This window comes from Lepus europaeus, chromosome 17 (assembly GCF_033115175.1).
Source record: "Lepus europaeus isolate LE1 chromosome 17, mLepTim1.pri, whole genome shotgun sequence".
NCBI classification, from domain to species: Eukaryota; Metazoa; Chordata; class Mammalia; order Lagomorpha; family Leporidae; genus Lepus; species Lepus europaeus.
Window position 1 is genome coordinate 17,505,407 of NC_084843.1, and position 24,043 is coordinate 17,529,449.

At 42.3% G+C, this 24,043-nt stretch overlaps 3 protein-coding genes across 10 annotated transcripts in view; 1 reads left to right on the forward strand and 2 right to left on the reverse strand.

Moving 5' to 3' along the window:
- The window catches only part of VTI1A (vesicle transport through interaction with t-SNAREs 1A), a 388,014-nt gene extending 385,032 nt beyond the window's left edge, over positions 1-2,982 (reverse strand). Inside the window, exon 1 of one of the 3 annotated variants that reach the window (XM_062213886.1) lies at positions 2,754-2,982. In XM_062213886.1, the coding sequence (XP_062069870.1) occupies positions 2,754-2,847 (94 nt within the window). In that variant the 5' untranslated portion in view covers positions 2,848-2,982. The remainder of the gene's footprint in view (positions 1-2,753) is intronic. The other 2 variants (XM_062213885.1, XM_062213887.1) reach the window with 2 other exon arrangements.
- Positions 2,983-3,275: 293 nt separating this feature from the next.
- On the forward strand, positions 3,276-19,896 carry ZDHHC6 (zinc finger DHHC-type palmitoyltransferase 6). Of its 3 annotated transcripts, none has more exons than XM_062213883.1 (11): positions 3,276-3,505; positions 4,490-4,970; positions 6,475-6,566; positions 7,642-7,801; positions 9,461-9,622; positions 10,913-10,966; positions 15,826-15,993; positions 16,998-17,039; positions 18,308-18,453; positions 18,544-18,590; positions 19,294-19,896. In XM_062213883.1, exons 2-11 carry the CDS (start codon positions 4,704-4,706, stop codon positions 19,395-19,397), a joined length of 1,242 nt encoding a protein of 413 aa, XP_062069867.1. In that variant the 5' UTR covers positions 3,276-3,505; positions 4,490-4,703; the 3' UTR covers positions 19,398-19,896. The 3 variants fall into 3 exon arrangements, with proteins under 3 accessions (XP_062069867.1, XP_062069866.1, XP_062069868.1); XM_062213882.1 differs by having other exon boundaries at positions 3,276-3,443; XM_062213884.1 differs by lacking the exons at positions 15,826-15,993; positions 16,998-17,039 and having other exon boundaries at positions 3,276-3,443.
- A 1,279-nt stretch (positions 19,897-21,175) lies between these two features.
- ACSL5 (acyl-CoA synthetase long chain family member 5) overlaps positions 21,176-24,043 on the reverse strand; it is a 48,936-nt gene continuing 46,068 nt past the window's right edge. For 3 of the 4 annotated variants that reach the window (XM_062213878.1, XM_062213881.1, XM_062213877.1), the window contains exons 19-21: positions 23,613-23,714; positions 23,078-23,149; positions 21,176-22,402 (exon numbers count right to left, since the gene is read on the reverse strand). In XM_062213878.1, the coding sequence (XP_062069862.1) occupies positions 22,262-22,402; positions 23,078-23,149; positions 23,613-23,714 (315 nt within the window). In that variant the 3' untranslated portion in view covers positions 21,176-22,261. The remainder of the gene's footprint in view (positions 22,403-23,077; positions 23,150-23,612; positions 23,715-24,043) is intronic. The other variant, XM_062213880.1, reaches the window with a different exon arrangement.

Sequence of the window (24,043 nt, forward strand, 5' to 3'; positions counted from 1 at the left end):
CTCTTGGTAAATTTCTGACAAAGTGACAGGATTCACAACAGATCATTTACCTCTCTGCAAGGCAAAGCAGGAAAGTAATTGGGGGGAAGATCCTGTAGGAAGCTTGCTTGATGTAACAGAACCTCCTCACCTGTAAAAAGTTCCCCTCACTTAGGAATTCATCCCCATCACATGGAATTTACCAATAAAGTATTAACTGTGCCTTCTGCTCATCTATTTTCCTGAGTTTCCCAAGGAACAGGGAATTAAAAGACAATTTTCAAATACAGTGCCATCAGTGTATTAATTAGGAAGAGAGTCACCCAGCTCAACACCTAATGACTAAAATTAGTTAAAATTCAAACACTTCAGTCTAGGAACAAATTCTTTTTATTTTTATTTTTTTAAACCACAGAGAAACACTTTTTTTTTTTAATAAAATCTTTAAACGTTCAGTCCTTTCTAGTCTTTGGAAGTAACACTAGCTCATTATAAATGCACAGAAAAAAAAAAGTAAAGCTCATTTTAACAGACTTATCCAACCTCTATCAATTTAAATAAATTAATATATTGAGGAAAATAAACTGCTCTGGCTCTAAAGTTTTCTCCAATTTTTAACCCTCTTAACTCAGGTATCTTAAAGTTCATCTTCTCTCGGTCAGTTCTGGCTGAGCACCACTACTGCTAATGATGCCCAGAAAGACAGCAGTTATAATTACTTTTAATCATTATTTTTCTCAAGGTTGTACATATTAATTTCTCTTAGTCCACAGATATGCATCTGAAATTTTTAACTCTATATTTTTAATCTTTTCCTATTACCAATCAAAAACATTATAAATGAGCAAGCACCATTCATTATCAAGGGAGCAATCATTGCATTTTAAAAGAATTATCATTACGCAGTTACTTGAGTCAGTAAACCTCTTTCCAGTACAGTCTCCTTCCAGTACTAATGCAGCTTCTGCGCCTGGATCCTACATGACACTACAGCTACAAGAGGCACGCCCTTCTGTATAAAGCATTTTAATTCAAATGTTTCCTTCTGTTCTAAATATGGCTACATTAAAACAAAATCAGAAAAAACTCATCTGTAACAAAATCTTGTCTCAGAAACAGCTTTTCAGCTTTGTACCCCGGGATGGGTTTGTGACCTTATGACGCAGCTTCCAGATACAAAAGTTAGCAGCCTGAACAACGAAATGTTTCTATTGCCAAAATGATTACAATTAAAACTCAATAAAAATCCAACTGAAAGCACAAATCCTGAAAGTCCGAGGCTCTGGACTCAATTCAAAGGCAGAAGACTCCAACAACAGCAAAAGTCAAGATCCTGGGCAGTGGAGAAAAGCAGAACTGAAGAGAAGAGGCGAGGTGGTGTGTCATGACGTGATTTCTCCACAAAGTCTGAGGCAGCAAAGCTGGGTGGCATAGGCTACCTTGCTTCTCTCCTCTTGTTCCCTTACTTGGACTCATACACCTGTTTAAGACATCAGCCACCTTCTCCAGAACTAACTGGGACGTCAGGAGATGACTGGGGTGTAAATTCAGAGATCCTGGCTTCAAGCAGTGATCCCTATTAACAGAAAATAGGTGGGGGAGAGGGGAGAAAAACAAAGAAATAAAGGGAGAAAATTATTTAAAAATACTTAAGCTTGGGGGGAAGCTGGGAAAGGAATGGCAACTTAGATTTAGGAGAAATTGTTGCTGGTACCAAGGACTTGATTAGACAGGGTGTGAAAGTGAAGTTACTCCCCAGCCCACAGAGAAATGAACACCTCCTTTTCTATACTTTGCAACCCAGAGCTAAGGAAGGACCAATGATGCTTTAATTTCTCCAACAAAACTAAACCAAAAAGTTTAGATCTTATATGTAACTAATTTTTCAAACTAAATCGCTATTGAAGAGAAATCCTGAAGGAACATCTTACAAACAAAAGTCAAAACTATCATATTTGTATTCATCTTTTCATTCACTTAAAACAGTTTTCTGAGTTTCTAGTAAGTAAGCGACAAGGAAGGAAACGTGACACAGCTCCCATGTTCACACAGTTGGCTGTCTAGCATGGAAAGGAAGATGTACTACACCAGAAAAGGCAGCAAAAGCAAAATCACTTCCAGGTGGGAGACGTGCAATTTTAAAAGTGAGAAGAGTCACTCTGCACAAAAGTTTTACATAAAATTGAGTTACAGACCCTCAAGAAGGGCGAGAAGCAAGAAACGAGGTGAGATCTGAAAAATACTAACGCTAAAGGCAGCTAACATACAAGAAAGGGCCTTCACTCATGTTACACCTGCCAATCTGCACGACTAGCGTAGGACAGGTACACTTCTCCCCGCTCTGACCCAGAAGGAATGCCGAGAGGTTAAGAAACTTTGCCAGACAAACAGAACTTCTTAGTGGCAGCGTGGGATTTGAACCCCGGCTCTCTGGCTCTGAATCGGATCTGGCTACCTCTAGTAATATCAGCCCTCCTAACGTAACAACGCTGCTGCACGCTGTAGACCCAGGAGTTGAGTGCTTTAACTGATTTTCTTTGGATCCCCACGTCTGATTTACAAACGAAAAAACAAGTTACAAGGCGGGGAGGTCCGGATCCGAATCCAGATATGAAGACTCCTGTCGCTGCTCCCCGCAACCCAGCCTGGACTCTGCACCCTCAACCTCGTCCCATCCCTCGGGACGCAGGCAGCACCACCCCTCACAGAGCGCGGGCGACGACCCCCCGCGCCCCGGGCCACCCTCGCCGGGCCAGGCAGGGCAGAGCTCTCACCAGGTGGGAGTCGGGGGACCCTCGCAATCTTGTTGGTGATCTCTGCCGTGAGAACGGCGAAGTCCTGCTCGTAGCCTTCGAAGTCGGACGACATGCTGGCTCCAGAGTGACTGGCCCCGGCTGCAGGTTAGGTGCGGGCGGGGGCCACGCAGGGCTCGGAACCGCGGCGCGGGGACCCCCGCAGGTGCCCTCGAGAGCAGAGCGGAGAACCGGGGACAGCTCCCAGGCCAGCCGCTTCCTGGTTGTGCGTCGGGATTTCGGTCCTCCGAAAACTGGCCTGCGCGCGGCTTTTACTTTCCGCTCTGGCTTCAAGAGTCAAAAGTACGCTAAGGAAATGGGCTCTTGTTAATGCCCCTAAGAAGGCCGACGAAAAGTAACGCATTCTTGGGGTCCGCCGAAAGCATTTTATCGTCTTCCAAGTTCTGAGAAACGGCTCTGGCTACCTGAGTTCCAAGTCACAGGCGCCTGCTTCCGGAGGGAACTTTGACGCGGGGAACCTTCCGGAAGTGGCTGGAACGGAGCCTGCGCAGGAGCCCTGAGCGGCAGAGGAGCGGCGCGGGCGCAGGCGGAGAGGCACGGATCGCGGGAGAGCCCGTGCCCCAGCCTCAGGCAAACGGGATTTGCTTTCTGCCTGCGGCGGATTGAGGTGTCCATGACGGAATTACCCGAGAAGGAGAAAACCTGTTCCGGGTGAGCCCAGGCCGCCCCGGAAATGCGATGGCAGTGGAGCGGGCACCCAGGACTAGACTGAGGTGGGGGTCGAGGCAGGGACCCTGACTCCGGTGGTGTCGGTCTCTGCCCCACGCGGGTGGCGCCACCGTCGGCGGAGTGTGGAGACCGAGCCCGCTTGCCGGGAAGTTCGTCCCCGGAGTGAGGATGCCGAAGCGCCTTCGCTGCGTGCCAAGGCGGGAAACTGAGGCACGGGGCAGCGGCATCTGTTGCGTGGGACGCCCCTCAGAGCCGTTTATCTCAGATGCGCGTTCCAGTCTGGTTAGAAATGCGGTTCTCAAGTCCCCGGCTCGCAGCCCTGCCTTCCTTCCGCTCCTGTTTTCTTCAAATCTAATCACTCACGTCCGTTCTCGTCTCCTCCCGGGTCACGATTCCACACACTCCCCTTGCTCTCCATCTCCCCTCCCCGCCTGGCCTCGCACGCTCTTTGCTTTAGCTCTCGCTCTTCCTTCACCTCGGCCCTAAGAGCAGATCGTGGCTGTGCTGGGGGACAGCGGCAGGCACACGGCGTAGCTCGTCCTGCCTGGCTCGCACTTGCCTTGGTTCAAGACTCCCTAAGAGCCCGCTGAGAGGCCACAGCACCCCGACTTGGCTTCTCTGGGTTCAGCTGTTGACTGACTCCTGAAGTTGCGCTAATCTCTTAGGCTCGCTAAGCCGGTTTCTGTCACGAAGGATGCTGGATTAGATCAACCCTAAGGCCCTGCTTGTCCGCTCTAAAAGTCTTTGCCTTCGCCAACTACTCATTAAGCATTGGGCAGCCACAGCACCCTGACAAGTTGGGAACAAAAGAATAAGAACTGTTTTAGAAACCTGTATTCAGTTTACATGCCATTCAAACTTGAACCCTATTTTACATAAATTGAAACTTTTTTTTTTTTTTGTACATTTGACAAGGTACTCATCCCATAGCAGTGCACTTGAGATGATTTTGTTTAGGTGTTTCTTGGAGTTAACAAATACATTATATAGTGAAAATTAACTGGACTTTCACATTTTGTTTCCTTTAGGTTGAGTTTCCAACCAAGGTGTTGGATCCTTCTAGTTAGGATAAAGAACTCCGAGTTGTTAGCTGTGAAAATGGCGTGATCTGCGTTAGCATCCCACAGTTTGAAGGCATGACAATTAAGGAACACACGTGGACTTGTGGCACATGGAAATGTGTGCACAGAAAAAGGAGATCTGTAATTCTTTAGAAGTAGGAAGACATTCCTCCCTGCCAAAATGGGTACATTCTGCTCAATTATCAAGTTTGAAAATCTCCAAGAACTAAAGAGACTGTGTCACTGGGGTCCCATCATAGCCCTTGGTGTTATAGCAATATGTTCGACGATGGCCATGATTGACTCTGTGCTGTGGTATTGGCCCTTACATACAACTGGAGGAAGTGTGAATTTCATCATGTTGATAAATTGGACTGTCATGATTCTTTATAATTACTTCAACGCCATGTTTGTTGGTCCTGGCTTTGTCCCTCTGGGGTGGAAACCGGTAAGATAAAGACTGCTTATGATGATGAACTCTAAGGATAATCTTGTATTTAGTTTTTGCCTTATCTGCTAACCAGTAACATCAAACACAGCCTACTCTTTCCTGATAGAGACTAAGTAGATCAATCACTGATCATTTATATTCAAATATTGATTTCATTTCTGTTTGAAAATACTGATGTAAATTAATATTTCCCAAAGCAGTTTCATTGAATAAGTTGTCTTACCTTTTTTTTTTTTAATTGGAGGGGAGTGGATGGGTTGCTGGTCCCATGTTTAGGGAAACACTGCATACCACGTACCTGTGTTGTAATTTCACAGTGTGTTTTGGCTCTAGGATCTTTTTTCACATAATAACATCTCTCAGAGAAAAGGGTCTAGTAACAGTTGCTTAAAATTATTAATGATGAACCATAAAGTTTTAAAAGTTTTAAAGTTATTGCAGGGAAATTATAACACTGGACATTAATTAGGTGAATTAATTTAGGACTTCTTAAAAGCTGTTAGGAAGATTCTGCTGACATCACTAGGTAGCTTGTTAGAAATGCAGATCTTGGGCTCCACTCTAGACCTACTGAATCAGAATCTTCATTTTAACAAAATCCCAAAATGAGTGTTAGGCATGTTTAAATTTGAAAAACACAGTGTATACTCTGGGTGGCATACTATTTGGAACAAGTATAGAAGTTGGTAATATAGCAGAGAAACCAGTGCCCCTGGCCAGATAACTAAGTAGGCTATGACGAGTGCTGTTGAAGTTTGAAGCACTGAGTGTGTTCATCTGGGAACCTGTGAGAGGACTGAGAAGGAAAAGAGGGCATTAAAGGTTGAGAGAAAGTGGGCGCACGTATTCAGAAATGGGACTGCCTTGTGTGGCTGGAAAAGAGATTATGTAGTGCGGCTAAGACTGCAACAAAGGAAGATCCTGAATACTCAAGAAACTGTTAGACAATAGGGAGTTTCAAGAGATTTCTGTGCTGAGCTCTGGCATACAGGTGTGACACAGGAATACGAGGGAGTAGTGGTCTGACAGTACACAGTTTGGATGAAAGAGAAATTTCAGTAAAGGAAACCAGGAGGTTATTAAAATGGCCCAAGGGAAGGGAGGTGATGTTGGTAGTATCCAAGAAGGGGCAGATGTCAGAACAAATGTCACCTTGTATGTCAGCCCCCACTCTAAAGTCCCACCAGCTCTCTGCGTCTGAACCACTTCAATTCTTAAGATTTGGGCAAATGGAACCAACTAGCGACACTGGATTTGGTGGGAAATGGAAAAAGTAAAAGTGACTTCTGAGCATTTGGCAGAGTGATACTGCTCTCCAGAAATTTTTTTCCTAGAAATATTTTAGCTCAAATAAAAGGAATGGAAGCAGAAGTTAAGAGTCCATCCTTTCCCCATCTCCCATAAAAGGAAATCATTCCATGAGAAAGCTTTTGTTCATAAAGTTTGACTTACTAATTGGGCTCAGGTAACTGATGTAATTTGTTTATATTTTGCTACCAAGGAGAATTCTCAGGATACCATGTATCTCCAGTATTGTAAAGTCTGCCAGGCATACAAGGCACCACGTTCACATCACTGCAGAAAGTGCAACAGGTATTTGTCTTTGCTCTTCTTTGGGGACTGATCAACTGGATTCCTGGTCTCTTTTGATTGTTGTTTCTACAACAGTCTTACTTTTGTTTGTTACAGGGTTGTCACTGCATTAAAAAAAAAAAAGTAACTTAAGTGTAATTTCTATTTTATAGATGTTAGATTTCATTTTTGGGGTCATAAGTGAAAAGATTTCTGTAGAAAAATACAGATTTGCTTTTCCCCTTGCCCTGCAAGAGCTGGGTAAAAAGTTATACCTGTAGTTTGTTTCTGTATACTGTTATCAGTGTTGCTTATCAGTTGTGCACTTAGGAGTGTTCTGAGTCTGAATTCTAAAGGAGACTGACTTTTCTGTGACAGACACATTTTGTATAAATCTAGTAAGTGAATACAGCTGTCTGTTTTCACAAGTGATTTAATACAAACAATGTAATGGGAAGAAAACTGAATACCTACCAAAAACATGAAAAAAGCCAGGACCAACACAAAGTTTAGTTTGAGATCAGGAAATTTTTTTCTAGCTACAATAAGGAATTGAAGGCACAGTGAGACTTTCCTTACTATACCAGATTTTACATTGTGGAGTTAGCTTGATTATCTCAAAGATTCCACCACCTAAAAGATACTATGACAACAGGAAGGAAGGAGGAGGTTACAGTGTCTGTGTGGGCCCATCAACCCCCGTGGAGACTGTTAAGTCATTTTTTGAGTCACTATTGGATTCGACTTCAATCACTACGTTTCTGTACCAGTGGAAAACCAGGAACCATACTCATTTCTTTATCGTGAACTTGGCAATGGACCTCCTGACTTCTTTACACAAATTCACTTGTAGCAGATGTCTGCCTCAGAAGCTGTTGCACAGCCTACCTTTTCTTGTGTGTTGTTTAAAATTTAAAAGGAGCCCTTGTTCATAATTGTTTAAAAACTCATATTTATCTTTCTGTTCCATGATGTATAACTCCCCTGTGACTCACAGATATACTAGATTCCTATTTGCATGATCTTTGAAAAGCGGAGTTATTTATAGTAGACAGGATTTTCTACCTTATGTTTTACGTTGATGTTTTCTCGTTAGATGTGTAATGAAGATGGATCATCACTGTCCTTGGATCAACAATTGTTGTGGTTACCAAAATCATGCTTCATTCACACTGTTTCTCCTGTTAGCGCCACTGGGTTGTATCCATGCTGCTTTCATTTTTGTTATGACTATGTACACACAGCTTTATAATCGGGTAAGTGAGAATCATTCATGCCAGAGTGAGTGATAGTTAACAAGATTAAAGAAGATTCCTTTGGAAATACAAGAGTACTTCAAAAAATTCATAGAAGAGGGGTATTCAAAGATAAGTTTTATTTTGATGTAAAAAAATTTGAAATCCATGCATAGTTTATTCATAATATACATTTTCCATGAAAGGAAATTATTCTACATTCTTGAAGATCTCTTGCATACATGAATTTCAAAATTTTTGGGGGGCTGGTGCTGTTGTGTAGCAGGTTAACGCCCTGGCCTGAAGCACCGGCATCCCATATGCACGCGGGTTCAAGACCCGGCTGCTCCACTTCCGATCCATCTCTCTGCTATGGCCTGGGAAAGCAGTAGAAGATGCCCCAAGGCCTTGGGCCCTGCACCTGTGTGAGAGGCCAGGAGGAAGCTCCTGGCTCCTTGCTTCGGATCTGCGCAGCTCTGTCCGTTGCTGCCAGTTGGGGAGTGAACCATCGGATGGAAGACTTCTCTCTCTCACTCTCTCTCTCTCTACCTCTCCTCTCTCTGTGTAACTCTAACTTTCAAATAAATAAATAAATCTTTAAAAAAAGTTTTTTGCAGCAGGGTAAACATATCTTTTTATTCCATTTTCCACTATTTTGTGAGGCACCCCTTATAAGCTTTCTGTGATTTAGCTGGAGCACCAGCGAGACAGACAAAGAGAGATCTTCCATCTGCTGATTCACTCCCTAAATGCCCACAACAGCTAGGGCTGGGCCATGCCCCAGCTGGGAGCTGGGAACTCAGTCAGACACCCAAGCACTTGAGTCATCATCTACAGCCTCCCAGGGTGCACATTGGCAGGAAGCTGGGTTGAAAGCTAAGGATCTGGAATCCCAGCCAGGCACTCTGGTATGGAATGCAAGCAACCCAAGCAGGGCTTAACCACCGGGACCGCTGTGCTGAATGCCTGCCCCTTGGCCTTCATTTTTCCAGTTTTTTTTTTTTTTTTTAAGGTTTATTTATTTATTTTGAATATGAGAGTTAACAGAGAAAGAGAAGGAAAGAGAGAGTTCTGTCTCCGCAGATGTCCCCAGAGGCCAGCACTGGGCCAGGCAAAATCTAGGAGCCAGTAGCTTCATCCAGGTCTCCCATATAGGTGGCAGTGGTCCAGACACTTGGGCCATCTTCCTCTGTTTTCTGCAGGCCATTAGCAGGGAGCTGGATCAGAAGTGGAGCAGTGCTAACGCACAAGCTGGTACCTGTATGGGATGCTGGCGTCACAGGTGGCAGCTTTACCTGTTATACAACAACGCTGGTACCATTTTACTAGTTCTTAACCATTCATTATGGAACATGAAGGAAGAAGCAGCTGAATCTTAGGCTATATTTGTTGCTATGGAAAAACACAATAAATATATACTAGCAATAAGAAGAAGGGAAACAGTTACAATTTAGATTGGTGTCTGGCATTGTTGATGCGTAATGTTTGTGAAGTCTACCTCACATAGGAGAAAGTGAAGAATGGTATCGTGCATGGTATTCATTATTGGTATTTAGGTTTGCTGTATTTGCTTTGGCCACAGTCTAGTTACCATCTTTTTGATCGTGTTGTTCTAAATGTGGTAGTAGAGTCTGCCCAGTTACTACAAGCAGTTGTTCTAAGTGTGTTTGTTGCTTGTAGCTCTCCTTTGGGTGGAACACAGTGAAGATTGATATGAGTGCAGCCCGGAGAGATCCTCTTCCAATCGTTCCCTTTGGATTAGCTGCGTTTGCTGCCACCTTGTTTGCCTTGGGACTAGCTTTAGGAACCACTATAGCTGTTGGGATGTTGTTTTTTATCCAGGTAAGTTTCTTGGTTACCTCTAGCTAAAAGTTGTCAAATTATTGGGCTTACTGCAATGAGAAAGAAAGGCGTGCCTAACTATGCAGTATGAAATTGGAGTTGTTTTTACTTATTCCATCTAGGTAGCCAGTTTGATGTCCTTGGTACTAGACAAATTACTTTGAAGTAATTCTGCCAGAGTTTGTGGGTAGTTGATTAATTTTTAAAATGTGAACTTAGAATTGTGTAGCACTTTATAGTTGAGAAAGTACTTCCCACAATTACAGTCTAGATCTTCACATCAACCCCAAAAGAGGTTGACAGAGGAATATTACTGTTTTTCCTCCTTCCACATGAGCAGTTGGCTCTCAGATTAGCAGCTTACCCAAAGTCACTCATTTGTATACTTAGTAAACCTAATGATTAATATTCTATGATAGTATGTATTTAGCAATAAGTCAATATAATACAGGTACTTTCATGGAACACTTACTATATGAAAGGCACTGTAGGTCTTTATACATATAGCTCATTGAGTATCCATAACATCCCTAAGATAATATGTGCTGCTTGCTCTCTACTCTGTGATGAGTTACTCTGCCAATTTCCTTTTTTTTTTTAAATGTTTATTTACATCTACTTGAAAGGCAGAGACTGATATGTAGAGATGTCTTCTATCTACTGGTTCACTCCCCAAATATCTGCAGCAGCCAGGGCTGGGCCAAGCTGATGCCAGTAGCCAGGAACTGCATCTAGGTCTCTCAGTGGATGCCAGGATCTCAAGTACCTGAGCCATCACCTGTTGCCTCCCAGGATTTATTAGCAGGAAACCAGATTGGAAGTGAAGCAGCCAGGGCAGCTTAACCTGCTACACACCACACCAGCCCCATATTCTGCTGACTTTTGAGGCTGCAATAATGAAAATGAAGAGGTTCCTGCCTTTAGGGAACTCAAAATGAATAGTGAACAGTCTAATACAAGGTCATACCTACATCATAGATTTATGTATAAAGTTCTGGGAGGACAAAGGAAGATGACTTGTCTCTGAAGGGATCAAAAATACAGTTCGTATGATTCATGGATCTTGACTAAAATCCTAGATCCAGATTTGACTGTGTGTTGGTGTAATCATTTTTACAGAGGCGTTGTCATGCAGTTGTTAAGAGCAAGGACCGTGGAGTCAGGTGGGCCATATACTGGTGACCTAACCCTTAGCATTCTCAGTGTCTTCAGCTATCTCACAGGATTATTGTGAAGGTGACCTTCAGTAAACCGGTCACATTATTAAATTTTCCATCATTTATTTTCCAGATGAAAATAATTCTCAGAAACAAAACTTCTATTGAATCATGGATTGAAGAGAAGGTAAATTTTAATCATTGTTTCCTCAATATTAAAGTACTAGTTACCTAAATAAGTGCTGCAAAGTGAAAACCTGGCTACCAGAGGGCTTCATTAAGTCATCTGTATGTCACTTCAGAGGGAATACAGGGGCATTTGATTGACTCCTGCTTTAACCTACACCCTGAGCTGCTTCTCAGAGCCTCACGATTACTGTTTAGCAAAATACCAATGCCTGCAGGGGCCAGACAGGTAACCGAAGTGATGGCACCCAGCTTGTATACCAAAGCACTGTCTGACAGACAGGCTGATGGCTGCCATGGCAGGGAATATTCACCCAATATTATAAACTCCTTCAATTTTTTTTTCCAAGTTAGAGATCTAGATTTCTGTGTGGTCTCCTCTTAGTTTTTAAATGTTAGCAAGCAATGCAAATGAAAAACCAAAAAAAAAAGAAAACCTTTTGTGAGCCACATACAGTATTCATAAAAATAATACAATATTTAGACACCTGGCAGCCAGTTTGTAAACTTTAGTTTGCAACAGTTTTCAAACTTTTTGGTTTCCCTCTTGTAGTCTGCAGACTTGTTAAGACACCAAGTAACTCATAGTTATTTGTATTATATCCACTGACATAAGTATTTGCCATGTTTTCTAAGTGAGGTCATTTTATTTTATTTATTTTATTTTATTTGACAGGCAGAGTGGACAGTGAGAGAGAGAGACAGAGAGAAAGGTCTTCCTTTTCCCTTGGTTCACCCCCGCAATGGCCGCTACAGTTGGTGCGCTGCGGCCGGTGCACCACGCTGATCCGATGGCAGGAGCCAGGTGCTTCTCCTGGTCTCCCATGGGGTGCAGGGCCCAAGGCCTTGGGCCATCCTCCACTGCACTCCCTGGCCACAGCAGAGAGCTGGCCTGGAAGGGGGGCAACCGGGACAGAATCCGGCGCCCCTACCGGGACTAGAACCCGGTGTGCCGGTGCCACAGGCAGAGGATTAGCCTATTGAGCCGTGGTGCCAGCCATAAGTGAGATCATTTTAAAAGGCTTATTTCACTTAGTAATAATAGCCCATTATGTTAATTACATTTTAATGAGAAATAGTTATATTTCCCAAATTAAGAGTTAGCTTTGTTTTATGTTTTTACAAATCTCTTTAATATCTGACTTAACAGAAGACAGTTGGATTCTCACATCTACTTCTGCATTCAGTCTGTTGAGATATGTTCCTTTGATTGAAGTTTATGAAGAAAATCCAGCCTCACACAGATAAGTAGGTAGTAAAGGGTAGAGTATTTTAGTAGGCCTTTTAGATGATGGTGATATTCTTTTTTTTTAAAACTTTTATTTAATGCATATAAATTTCCAAAGTACAGCTTATGGATTACAATGGGTTTCCTCCTCATAACTTCCCTCCCACCCACAACCCTCCCCTTTCTCCCTCCCTCTCCCCTTCCATTCACATCAAGATTCATTTTCAATTCTTTTTATATACAGAAGATCAGTTTAGTATATATTAAGTAAAGATTTGCACCCACACAGAAACACAAAGTGTAAAATACTGTTTGAGTACTAGTTATAGCATTAAATCACAATGTACAGCACATTAAGGGCAGAGATCCTACATGAGGAATAAGTGCACAGTGACTCCTGTTGTTGACTTAACAAATTGACACTCTAGTTCATGGCATCAGTAATCACCCTAGGCTCTTGTCATGAGTTGCCAAACCTATGGAAGCCTTTTGAGTGGTGATATTCTTTGATACTACATTAAAATTTGACAAGATATTTCTTGTCAATAAACTTCTTGTAACATTTACCTGAAAAATCCATCAGTCTGTCTTACTCTGTGAATGGATCTTTTATCAATACATAGTTTTACAGAACATGAAGCATTGTTTATAAGGAAAAATAATGATTTACTGGTTAAACTTGCAGATTTTCCAAATGTTTACACTTACACTTTACACTATCCAAAAATCTCATTTATTCATATCACTATCAATTTTATGGGAAAAAAAATTTAAATATTGGAAAGCTGTCAAGCTTTCCAGTTTTCTAATTTAATTTGAATGCCTTACTTTTTTTTTAAAGATTTATTATTTGAAAGGCAGAGTTTCAGAGGCAGAGAGAGAGATGTCTTCTATTCATGGTTCACTCCCCAAATGGATGCAATGGTCAGAGCTGGGCCAATCAGAAGCCAGGAGCCAGGAGCTTCCTCCGGGTCTCCCACATGGGTGCAGGGGCCCAAGCACTTGGGCCATCCTCCACTGCTTTCCCAGGCCATAGCAGAGAGCTGGATCAGAAATGGAGCAGCTGGGAGTCAAACTGGTGCCCATATGGGATGCCAGCATTGCAGGCAGCGGCTTTACCTACCATGTCATAGCACTGGCGCCCTCCCTCCCCCCAGTTTTTCTTTGTATATCTTGTTGATCTCTGTTGAAATTCAGTCTACTTTGAACACTGATGCTTTCCTTTATGAAAGGGAAAAAGAAATTACCCTCTACTATCTAGATGAGAATGGAGTTATAATAATAGATTCATTCATGTTATACCTTGACAATTCTTTCAGTAAACCGTGAATGTCAGCATTACTTTATAAAGTACTGCAATAAGTTTTTTCATAAAATACTGATAATCTAGTATTTCAAAGTATCAGTTCTAGTAAACATAATAAATAAATCATCATTAGATTAACCTTTTTCTCTTGCCAATGACCAAGGTTCTTTATAAAGTACCATGCTTTATATAGTTTATTTATTTATTTATTTTTATTTTTTGACAGAGTGGATAGTGAGAGAGAGACAAAGAGAAAGGTCTTCCTTTTTGCCGTTGGTTCACCCTCCAATGGTCGCTGCGGCCGGCGCATCGCGCTGATCCGATGGCAGGAGCCAGGTGCTTATCCTGGTCTCCCATGCGGATGCAGGGCCCAAGCACTTGGGCCATCCTCCACTGCACTCCCTGGCCACAGCAGAGAGCTGGCCTGGAAGAGGGGCAACCGGGATAGAATCCGGCGCCCCGACCGGGACTAGAACCCGGTGTGCCAGCGCCGCAAGGCGGAGGATTAGCCTAGTGAGCCGCAGCGCCGGCCAAAAAAAAAATAAAATAAACTATATAAAAAAAAAAGTACCATGCTAAATCTAAGTTATTTTAAAACAGGTACTTTATTATTGAGTCAATAATTTAAATAAATGATCATGATATTTATAGAAATTACCAGACAATAAAATACAACAAATGTCAAAAGTTTTGGTGCACTCGTTATTGGAATACTGTATCTTTGTACCACTAGGTGTCAGCAGAACCTAAGAAATTCAAAGTCAGTTTATGTTAAAGCTAACAAGTTAAATGCTTAGAATATATGATTATACAACCCAAATAACTTACATAAATTGGTGTGTGTATACACACACACACACACGTAATGGTGTAAAACATGAAGATTTCCTGTACCTATGTACTATTTATTTCTTTATTTTAAAATTTTTTGAGAGGCAAAGAGTGAGTCCTCTGATTTACTCCCCAAAAGCCCACAACAGCTGAGGGTGGGCCGGTCAGAACCAGCAGCCAGAAACTCAGCTCACGTCTCCCAAGTGAGTGGCAGGGAGCCCAACTGCCCGAGCCATTGCCTGCTGCCTCCTGGGGCTCACGTTAGCATGAAGGTAGAATCAGGAGTGGGGACGGGAATCCAGTAACTAATAGCATGTGAGTATCATACCCAAGTGGTCTCTTAACTGTTAAGCCCAAAGTGCTTCCTTCCCTCCTTGCTAAATTTTTCTTTAAAGATTTATTTATTTGAAAGGCAATGTTACAGAGAGAAAAGAAGAGACAGAAAAAGAGAGCTTCTTTCCACAGGTTTACGCCCCAAATGGCCACAGCAGTGGAGCCTGGGTGAGGCTGAAGCCAGGAGTCAAGAACTTCCTCCAGGTTTCCCACATAGATATAGAGGCCTAAGGACTTGGGCTATCCTCTGCTGCTTTTCCCAGGCTCTTTAGCAGGGAGCTGAATGGGAAGTGGAGCAGCCAGGACTTGAACTGGTGCCCATGTGGGAAGCCGATGCTGCAGGCCATGGTTTAACCACTGTACTACAGCACCAACCCCCCCCACCCCAGCTAAATTTTTAAAAATGTTTATCATAAAATCATGGCTCCCCTGTTAAAGCTTTCCTGGCCATTCCCATAGGTGACACTGCCACACCTGGGATGAATGCCTTGTATTCTGCACCCCACAAACAGTTCCATCCTCAGTAAATGCTTTCTCCTGAATCTATTTATCAGTGTCCCTTCCTTACACATGGATTCTATCAGCTGTTGGAATACTTACTCCTAAAAAAAGCTTTTCATAGATTTTCTAAGCAGTTGCATACAAAGTTGGTGTTCTGTGTCAAGTTCTTCCTATATAGTGATAAAATTTTATATCCCTTCTGTGCAAACTAACATAACAGCAGGGATGTTTTTATGCATGATACAAATTGAAGGAATAAATGTTCATTACTGGCCGGTGCCGTGGCTTAACAGGCTAATCCTCCGCCTTGCGGCGCCGGCACACCGGGTTCTAGTCCCGGTCGGGGCGCCGGATTCTATCCCGGTTGCCTCTCTTGCAGGCCAGCTCTCTGCTGTGGCCCGGGAAGGCAGTGGAGGATGGCCCAAGTCTTTGGGCTCTACACCCGCATGGGAGACCGGGAGAAGCACCTGGCTCCTGGCTTCGGATCAGCACTATGCGCCGGCCGCAGTGGCCATTGGAGGGTGAACCAACGGCAAAAAGGAAGACCTTTCTCTCTGTCTCTCTCTCACTATCCACTCTGCCTGTCAAAAAAAAAAATGTTCATTACTGAAAACCATATAAGGTAGAGGCATTTGCCATCTTACATCTTTGTTACCCACAGGCTAAAGATCGAATTCAATATTATCAGCTAGAAGAAGTCTTTGTTTTTCCTTATGATTTGGGAGATAGATGGAAGAACTTCAAACAGGTATTTACCTGGTCAGGGGCCCCTGATGGAGATGGACTGGAATGGCCAATACGAGAAGGCTGTCACCAGTATAGCTTAACAGTGAGTATTTTTGTTCTAGCAATCTCTCCCCTCTGCTTCCTCATCTTGCCATTAATTCCCCTGAACTCTGGTGACATTTTACAGGGAGATACATAATACAAATATTTCCAGTAAGTCAGATGAATTCAAGTGAATAGTCCTGAAGTGCACCTTGTGTTGTATTTCTTCCTTTGTTTAAATCTCTCCTTAATTCCATACCTGTGACATAAAGAACTGATTTCTTAACTTAGTTTTATAAAATCTGGCCTAACACTACCTTTAAACTTGCAATATTATGTGAACTCCTGTATGTTCCTGCCACCTAACTTTGCCCACTATGTTTTCTACCCCTGATATGCTTTCTGAATGTAAGAGTAGTTCCATTCCCATTGCTTCCATAAAGTCTAACCTACCCACTCCAGACTCATCTGGACCTGGATCTTAATCATGTACTACTGCATGGTAGCTCACACTGTCTCAACTTCTAATTTCATTCTTGTATCTTACATCTTCTGTCTGACTTGTCAAGATTCGAGGACAGAGACCCTGTGCTATTTTATTTTATTTGCCCTACTATGTCTAATCCTGTACTATTAAGTAATTGCCAACTAAGTGGAAAAAGTGAGTTGTAGTGATAATTTTTAGTCAGAACTCCTTGTTGGTAAGTGTTTGCAGTTTGCTCTGGCTCTGAAGAATCCGTGAATCTGTTCTGCGACTTAGGTGGTAGCTTGGAAGCTTCTTGAGGGCAGAAAACCCATCTCCTGGCTGCTGGGCCCCCGTGAGTACTCTCAGAATATGGAGATGAAGGCATTGAGGAGGAGACCTTGAAAAAAAAAGCCCCATCTTGGCCCCTGGTTCTTAAAGCCTTCATGACATGCTAAAAGTCTTGTGGCCTTTAAGTTGTCAGTAGTGTGAGGTGGTGGAAAATTGGGAGTTAGTTATATAACTGTGAGACTGGGAAGGGTAAACTGTTTTTCAACACTGAAAATAGAGACTTAATTGTTCCTTTTATGTCTTTCAAACAGATAGAACAGTTGAAACAAAAAGCAGATAAGAGAGTCAGAAGTGTAAGTAACTCTTCTGTAATACTAATCTCTGTTTTCTTTGGTCAGGCTCTTATACCTCTGAGTAGTTTTTAAAAATTGCCTTTAAGCAGAAACCAACTAATGGTTTTTATTAAATAATAGTCCTTGGTATGTTTATTGAAATTTGATGTTCCAGTCCAGCTCTCTGCTGTGGCCCAGGAAGGCAGTGGAGGATGGCCCAGGTTCTTGGGCCCTGCGCCCGCATGGGTGACCGGGGGAGGCACCTGGCTCCTGGCTTCGGATCGGTGCAGCACAGCAGCCACAATGGCCATTGGGGGGGGTGAACTAACGGAAAGGAAGACCTTTCTCTCTGTCTCTCTCTCTGTGTCTAATTCTACCTGTCAAAAAAAAATTTTTTTTTTTGATGGAATTCACTTTTGTTTTTATTTAAATAGTTGAGACTGGATATTTGTAGGGAACTTTGTCAATTTAAATTACCAACAAAGAAAAGTAATTATCCCCAATATAGCTCCTTAGGGTGAAATGGATCCTTTCTACTATACTGTTGGATATGATGACCACTAGCCACATGGTGGCTATTTAAATACAAATTAAAATCAAATGAAAAATTCAGTTACTCATTTGTACTGGCCACATTGTAAGTGCTCAATAACTATATGTGTCTAGTGGTTTCCCCATTGAATACCACAGACACAGAACAAAGAGGACATGTCCCTCATTGCAGAAAGTTGTCTTAGATGGCACTGACCAAGAATTTAATTCTTGGTACCTTTGAGCTTCAAATGGGGGGCTGGGGCCAATATTGTGGTGCAGTGGGTTATGCTGCCACTTGAGACACCAGCATCCTATATTGGAGTGTTGCTTTGTGTCCTGGCTGCTCCACTTCCAATCCACCTTCCTGTGAATTCACCTGGAAAGGCAGCAGAAGATGGCACTAGTACTTTGGTCTCTACCACTTATGTGGTACACCAGGATAACATACTGGGGTCCTGGTTTTGGCCTGGCTCTGATTTGGTTATTGCATTTGGAGAGTAGACCACGAGATGGAAGACCTCTCTCTCTCTCTCTCTCTCTCTGCTGCTTTGCCTTTCAAATACATATATTAAAAAATACATTAAAAAAAATAAATGAATAGTAGGAAGAGCCTGGGAACTGGAGACATCACTTACCTCCTGTAAGAGAGATGGGAGGATGGGCAACTGGGAAGGGAGGCTTGTCACCCCAAAAATTTAAACTTAAAAACTCGTATATGTAAATACTCAAATTGTCCCTCTGATCCCTGACAACAGGTTCGCTATAAAGTAATAGATGATTACAGTGGTGCCTGCTGTCCTTTGAACAAAGGAATCAAAACCTTCTTCACGAGCCCCTGCACTGAAGAGCCTCGAATACAGCTGCAAAAAGGGGAGTTCATTTTGGCCACGAGAGGTTTACGGTAAGTGACGAGAAGTACTGCATTTCTTCTTTAATGACAAAACTGACATTGAGCCTTAGAAAATTAATTTTAACCTTTTAAATATTTCAGATACTGGTTGTATGGAGACAAAATTCTTGATGATTCCATTGTAGAAGGTATGGAAATGAAAGGGTGTGTTTAAAGGACAAAACTGCTAGCAAAATTTCAAATTATATAGGAGTAAGTTTTATGAATAATCACACTGAAGATTCATCAAGGGGATGCCATAGGAGGGCATATCATTAAGCACCAAAAATGTGCCTTCTATGTTTCTCCATAACAGTGTACTTAGCAGGTCTTTTTAATGATGACTAACAGTTGAGCTCCTACCTCTTGTGTGATAGGCACTCGTGTTAGTGCTTCATTTGCGCTATTGAACTCCTCAACACACTTCTCTACCTGGTCTGCGTAGGTACAAGGGTACATTTGAAAGTCCATGGAAAATGGAATGAAAATGTAAGTTCATTTTAGTGCAAAAAGATTTTGAAATCCACTATCTAGTTCCTGGAACACACAGTGTAATAGTATGTACCAAAAACACCTTTCGTGAGCCTATACAAGTGAAACTTGCCTGTCTTCAGGTAAGGGCTGTCTTGAACCACATTTCAGAGAACAGAATTTGGTAAATCATCTGTTTTCTAGCTTGTTTGGAACACTTAAAAACCACCACCCTCCCACCCCCACCAAGCTGTGGTTATAATAGCTCGTAAAGGAGGAAAAAAGATCCAACTTCGTTAATTTGAAGTCACGGGCATATCAGTCTCAGTAATGTTCCTGCAGTGCATGTGACCATTTCATCAGGTTCATCTTCTCCCTCAGGTGTTTCAAGAATCAGAGGATGGTTCCCGAGAAACTGTGTGGAGAAGTGTCCCTGTGATGCAGAAGCAGATCCGGCCCCAGAGGGCGAGAAGAAAAACAGATAGCCACCGTAAACGCGAAATGACACTTTACAGCTGCTTTATTACTTGAAAATTGTACATAATTACTCAAGAATTATGCAAAGAGCCTACTCTGGTGAAGGTGTTCTTTTCCTCAAAGGTGCCCTAGTGCCATGATCTAAATATTTTTATTACCATTTTGAAATGGAGAAGCCATTCTGCATATGCCTTTGAATCCTACTCCTTTTCGCCACCTTTTCTTCTGCCCCAAAGGGAAAACCATTTCACCAAGTAAGTCAAAATTGCATTTCCTCTAGGATGTTTTTATGCACTGCACACTCTGGACCTCACCTGCAGATGTAGTTCCCTCTTTGCCAGGAGCAACTGCATGTGATGCTTTTATTTCCCCCTCGGTTGATATTTCTTACATAATATTCTAGACCCTGTAGATCTTAATTTGTCAGATTCAATATAAGCTCAGATTTTGTTACCTGTCTTTTAATAATGCAGATTTCGTCAAATCAAATAAAGATTAATGGATGTTCTGTAAAAGTCATAGTCGTATTTTTCTTGTTGCTGACTGAAAGATCTACATTAGTTCCTTAAGGGAAAATTGCTCTGTTACCATGTAAAAAATGACATCTTGAATAATGAGTCTTAAGACAGGACATATTCACCTCGATACCATGTGCCCTTCTAATGGCATATTGAGTTCCCAGTAGTGTAGGCGACTTTCACCCTGGTGACATCAAACTGCTCAAAAAACATGAGCGTATCAAAAACTGAAGCCTGTATAAGTAGTAGGATCCAAGCTGGTGGACTCGAATGCTTGAGGTTGGGCTTATTAAAAATACATGTTGAATCACAGAAGGAAAGAGAAAGCCTGTTTCTCTGGATTGTAGCAGCCTAGTCCAGTCTTGATTTATTCATTCCAAGGCAGGGAACTTGAAGCTTTGGAGGTCAGGCTTGTAGTAATTACAAATATGGGAAGAGCACTTGGAGATACAGCAGTGAAAGAAATATTATTCTGTCCCATTCCACTAGAAGGGGAGGGGCAACAGGAGTGGGAGAAGGCAGTCAGATGAGTAAAATAGATCAAATGGAGTCATTTATTAGGAAGAAAGAAAGTAGCATGTGAAGCAGATGAGGGACAAATTGCATTTTAGATAAAGGGAACACCAAGAACAAAAGCAGGCTGGAAGGTGCCTGGTGTTTGGGGAACAAGAAGGCAGCCTGTGAGGGTCAGCTGGAATGAGTGAGGCAGGAATGGGAGAAGTCAGAAGATGATAGGAGACAGACCGACCATGGAGGGCTCTGCGAGTGAATTCCTCATTCCCTTTTGTTTCAGATACTCAAGAATAGACATTTCTTGAGCTTTTCTGAGCTCAGAGTCTAGAAAGACAAACCGAGAACATTCTCCTTGTCTCCAGTTAGAGGCCGCAAAGGAATACTGTTGAGGATCACCTAGAGTACAAGGATGATAAAGGAGGAAGGATATGAATTGTGCTCAGTTGGAGTCATGGTTTGCTGGTCTTTGTCCTGTCATTCACAGCTATGGGGTAAGAAGGCCTGGTCCTCTCAACTTTTACTTCAGTAGTTATCAAACCTGCTTGACTGGAATCATCTTGGAACTTTTTAACAGTTCTGAAGCCCAGGCAGAACCCTAACCATTTAAATCAGAAACCCTGGGCAGCACCAACCATGGATGTCTTTTTAAACTTTCTAGGTAATTGTAGCACACAATCAAGCTTGAGAACCACTAGTTTACTTGATTTTTAGGTAATCGTTTCACCATGGCCCATAAAGCAACAAATACCACAGCATAGTATCTGCAGTAGTTTATTGTGCAGACTTGACAAGTAGAAGAAGCACTTATTATCTGGGGGTAAGGTACAGTAGGAACTGGAGTCCAGGGGCAAAGATCGGTTGGTTCCTTCACAGAAGATAAGCCTGTTATGTGGGTATCAGGTTTACCCACAGATCTTTTTTCCCAGTGCAGTAGGTTTGTATTCAGTGTTTGCTTCATTTTCTGGAAAAGTTCACTGGACATAAGTTTCAACTGCTTCCCCCACCACTTCCAGCTCAGCAGCAAACTGTAGGGAACAGATTTTGTCACCAGCTGCTACTGTGGCTGACAATGTAAGAACATCGTTCTTTTTGGATAACTTCTCATAGGCCCCATTTTTTATATTCCCAAGTCAGAGGTCTAGCTAGAGAATTGAGGAAATGTTCAGGATGATCACACTTTTCCCTTTTGTACAGACTTTAGTGAACACACAAGGAATTCACCTCACAGTAATATGATAGGTTAAAACTCACTGAAAATGCTGGTTTTGTGGAGTAGCTAGACAATAAGAATTTGAAACAGCTTTTCAGGACGCACAGATCTCTTATGTAGAATACCTACATAAGTGCTGGGACTGGTAGCAATTTAGGTTTGCTATAAAACAACATGGAAAGAGTCACAAAGAGTCCCTTAGGCCCTGAAACTGGGGGTAACTTAAAAAAACAGTATTTGGGCCAGCATCATGGCATAGTAGGTAAGTGTGACATTCAAGTAAAATAAATCTCAAGGAAAAAAAGGAAAAGGACATCATTAATGTTGAAGATCACCAAACACAAGCTGGGAACTTGAAAGAAGACATGTTGATAAAAATCGCCCTAAAACAATTTTTAAAATATTAACAGCATTTAAGATGAGAAGGACAGGATTGAATTATTTCAGGGCTGTTTCTGTATTGTAATTCTGTCATATAATTTTAACAAAAGCTCTATTTTTATAATAGCTAGAACAATAGGAGGGAAGACAAAATGAATGTAAGAATAGTTTTTAATCCATGTTCTCACAAGGCAGCACCAAGTGGGTGGGCAGGCAGCATCAAGCCCCTTCCAACTGTATGTACCTTAACCTACTCCTGGATAGTCTCATACAGGCTGTCGATTTGCTTCCGAAAGTATTTGGAAAGCTCTCCACGCTTTGCTTTCAGTGTTGGTGTCAAGAGCCCGTTTTCAATGGAAAATGGCTCTGGATGAAGAAAGATCGTTTTGACCTGGAAGATGAGATGAACACACACACATAGCTATTTGTTAGAGATTTGGACTTTTCTACATAGCCCTCTGAGTGCCATGTGAAGAACTTGGCCATGGTAGGACAGTAAAGAGAACAGAAACACATCTCATTCTCATGCACTCATAATTTGGGAAAGAAATGAGTAGAGAGAAGGGAGTTTGGATAATGAAGAATAAAAAGGAACTGTACAAGATATTATAGAAGGTTACTGCCATTTGCAGTGAATGACACACAATCTAAAATCCCTTCCTTGGGAATTATGTATGTAAACCAATTTTTTTTTTTGACAGGCAGATTTAGACAGACAGAGAGAGAGAGAGAGAGAGAAAGGTCTTCCTTTCTGTTGGTTCACCCCCAAATGGCTGCTGTGGCCGACGCACTGCGCCGATCGAAGCCAGGAGCCAGGTGCTTCCTCCTGTTCTCCCATGCAGGTGCAAGGCCCAAGGACCTGGGCCATCCTCCACTGCCTTCCCGGACCAACCTAGACAGAATCTAGCACCCCAACTGGGACTAGAACCCGGGGTGCTGGCACCATAGGCAGAGGATTAGCCAAGTGAGCCGTGGTGCCGGCCATATGTAAACCAATTGTAAATGGAACTTTAAATAAATGCCCTAGTATGATCTGAGAGACCAGGATAACATTAGCAGTATGTACCTGTTCAAACGATTTAAGACCACTTTCTTTCCCAGTTTTCTGCAGGTCTTCTAAAATGGCTTCTTTTATAGCCTAGGAATATAAAGAGTGCTTAGAACACAGTTGTTTTATTAAGGGCCTAAATGAAGCCTGAATCAACTCAAAATTCCCATAAAAGCATATCAGGATAAAAGCAGGGTATAATAGTATGTATATACATATTATATACCTAATATTTATTAAAGAAAAATAGGAAGAAGGGGCACAACTAAATGTTAATGTGGATGGCATTTTTTAATTATCTTTTTTTCCAATCTTCCCCTAACAATGAACATACTACTGTAAAACATAATTTTGTTTTTGAAACTCCCCATTCTAGCCCAGTCTAATAAAACCCTTCAATCTTTTTGGGCTTCAGCCACCTGTCACAGATGCAGGAAGAGTGTTCCTCCAGAAATATAGCTTTGAGAAATTAGGGGAGCCTCAGCTAGTAGGGCATCCTGTTCCTCATGATGGCCACATGCAGGTGCCTGAAGCTTTCCTAAGCCATACTTACTTGGTTTTGGCACAGTTCTTCAAGGGAGCCCTTAACTCCAAGCTTGGCTGCAAATGGGGGGAGCATGTCTGGGTCAGGAACCACCACTCCCACTAAGGTTGACTATGGAAAGGAACAAAGATGCAAGGGCACATGAGAACTAGCATAGGGGTGTCCCCTTATGGGTAGAGGCAGCAGGGTTCTCTCACTGTAACCGGCAGTCCCCCCAGATCTCAAGTTCAGTACTAGTGACCTACTCTTTTCTCACCATTTATTTCAAATCCCATTTTCCCATTCACCATCTTATTACAAAGATGTTCCGTCCAAATTTGTTCAGCATTAACCATAAAGCATCTCTGTCTTGTCCATTTTGACACCCAGTCACCCCTCCCTCCCTGCCCCCCTGCCCTGTCGAAAGCTAAGTTTAAGTACATTATACAGAAAAGTTTGTT

Bases quoted from the DNA above. Each gene is read 5' to 3' on its own strand.
- ZDHHC6 (XM_062213883.1), top strand. From the start codon at position 4,704: ATGGGTACATTCTGCTCAATTATCAAGTTTGAAAATCTCCAAGAACTA. The intron at 6,567-7,641 runs GTATTTGTCTTT...TTTTCTCGTTAG, and splicing joins CACTGCAGAAAGTGCAACAG to ATGTGTAATGAAGATGGATC. The intron at 10,967-15,825 runs GTAAATTTTAAT...TGTTACCCACAG, and splicing joins AATCATGGATTGAAGAGAAG to GCTAAAGATCGAATTCAATA.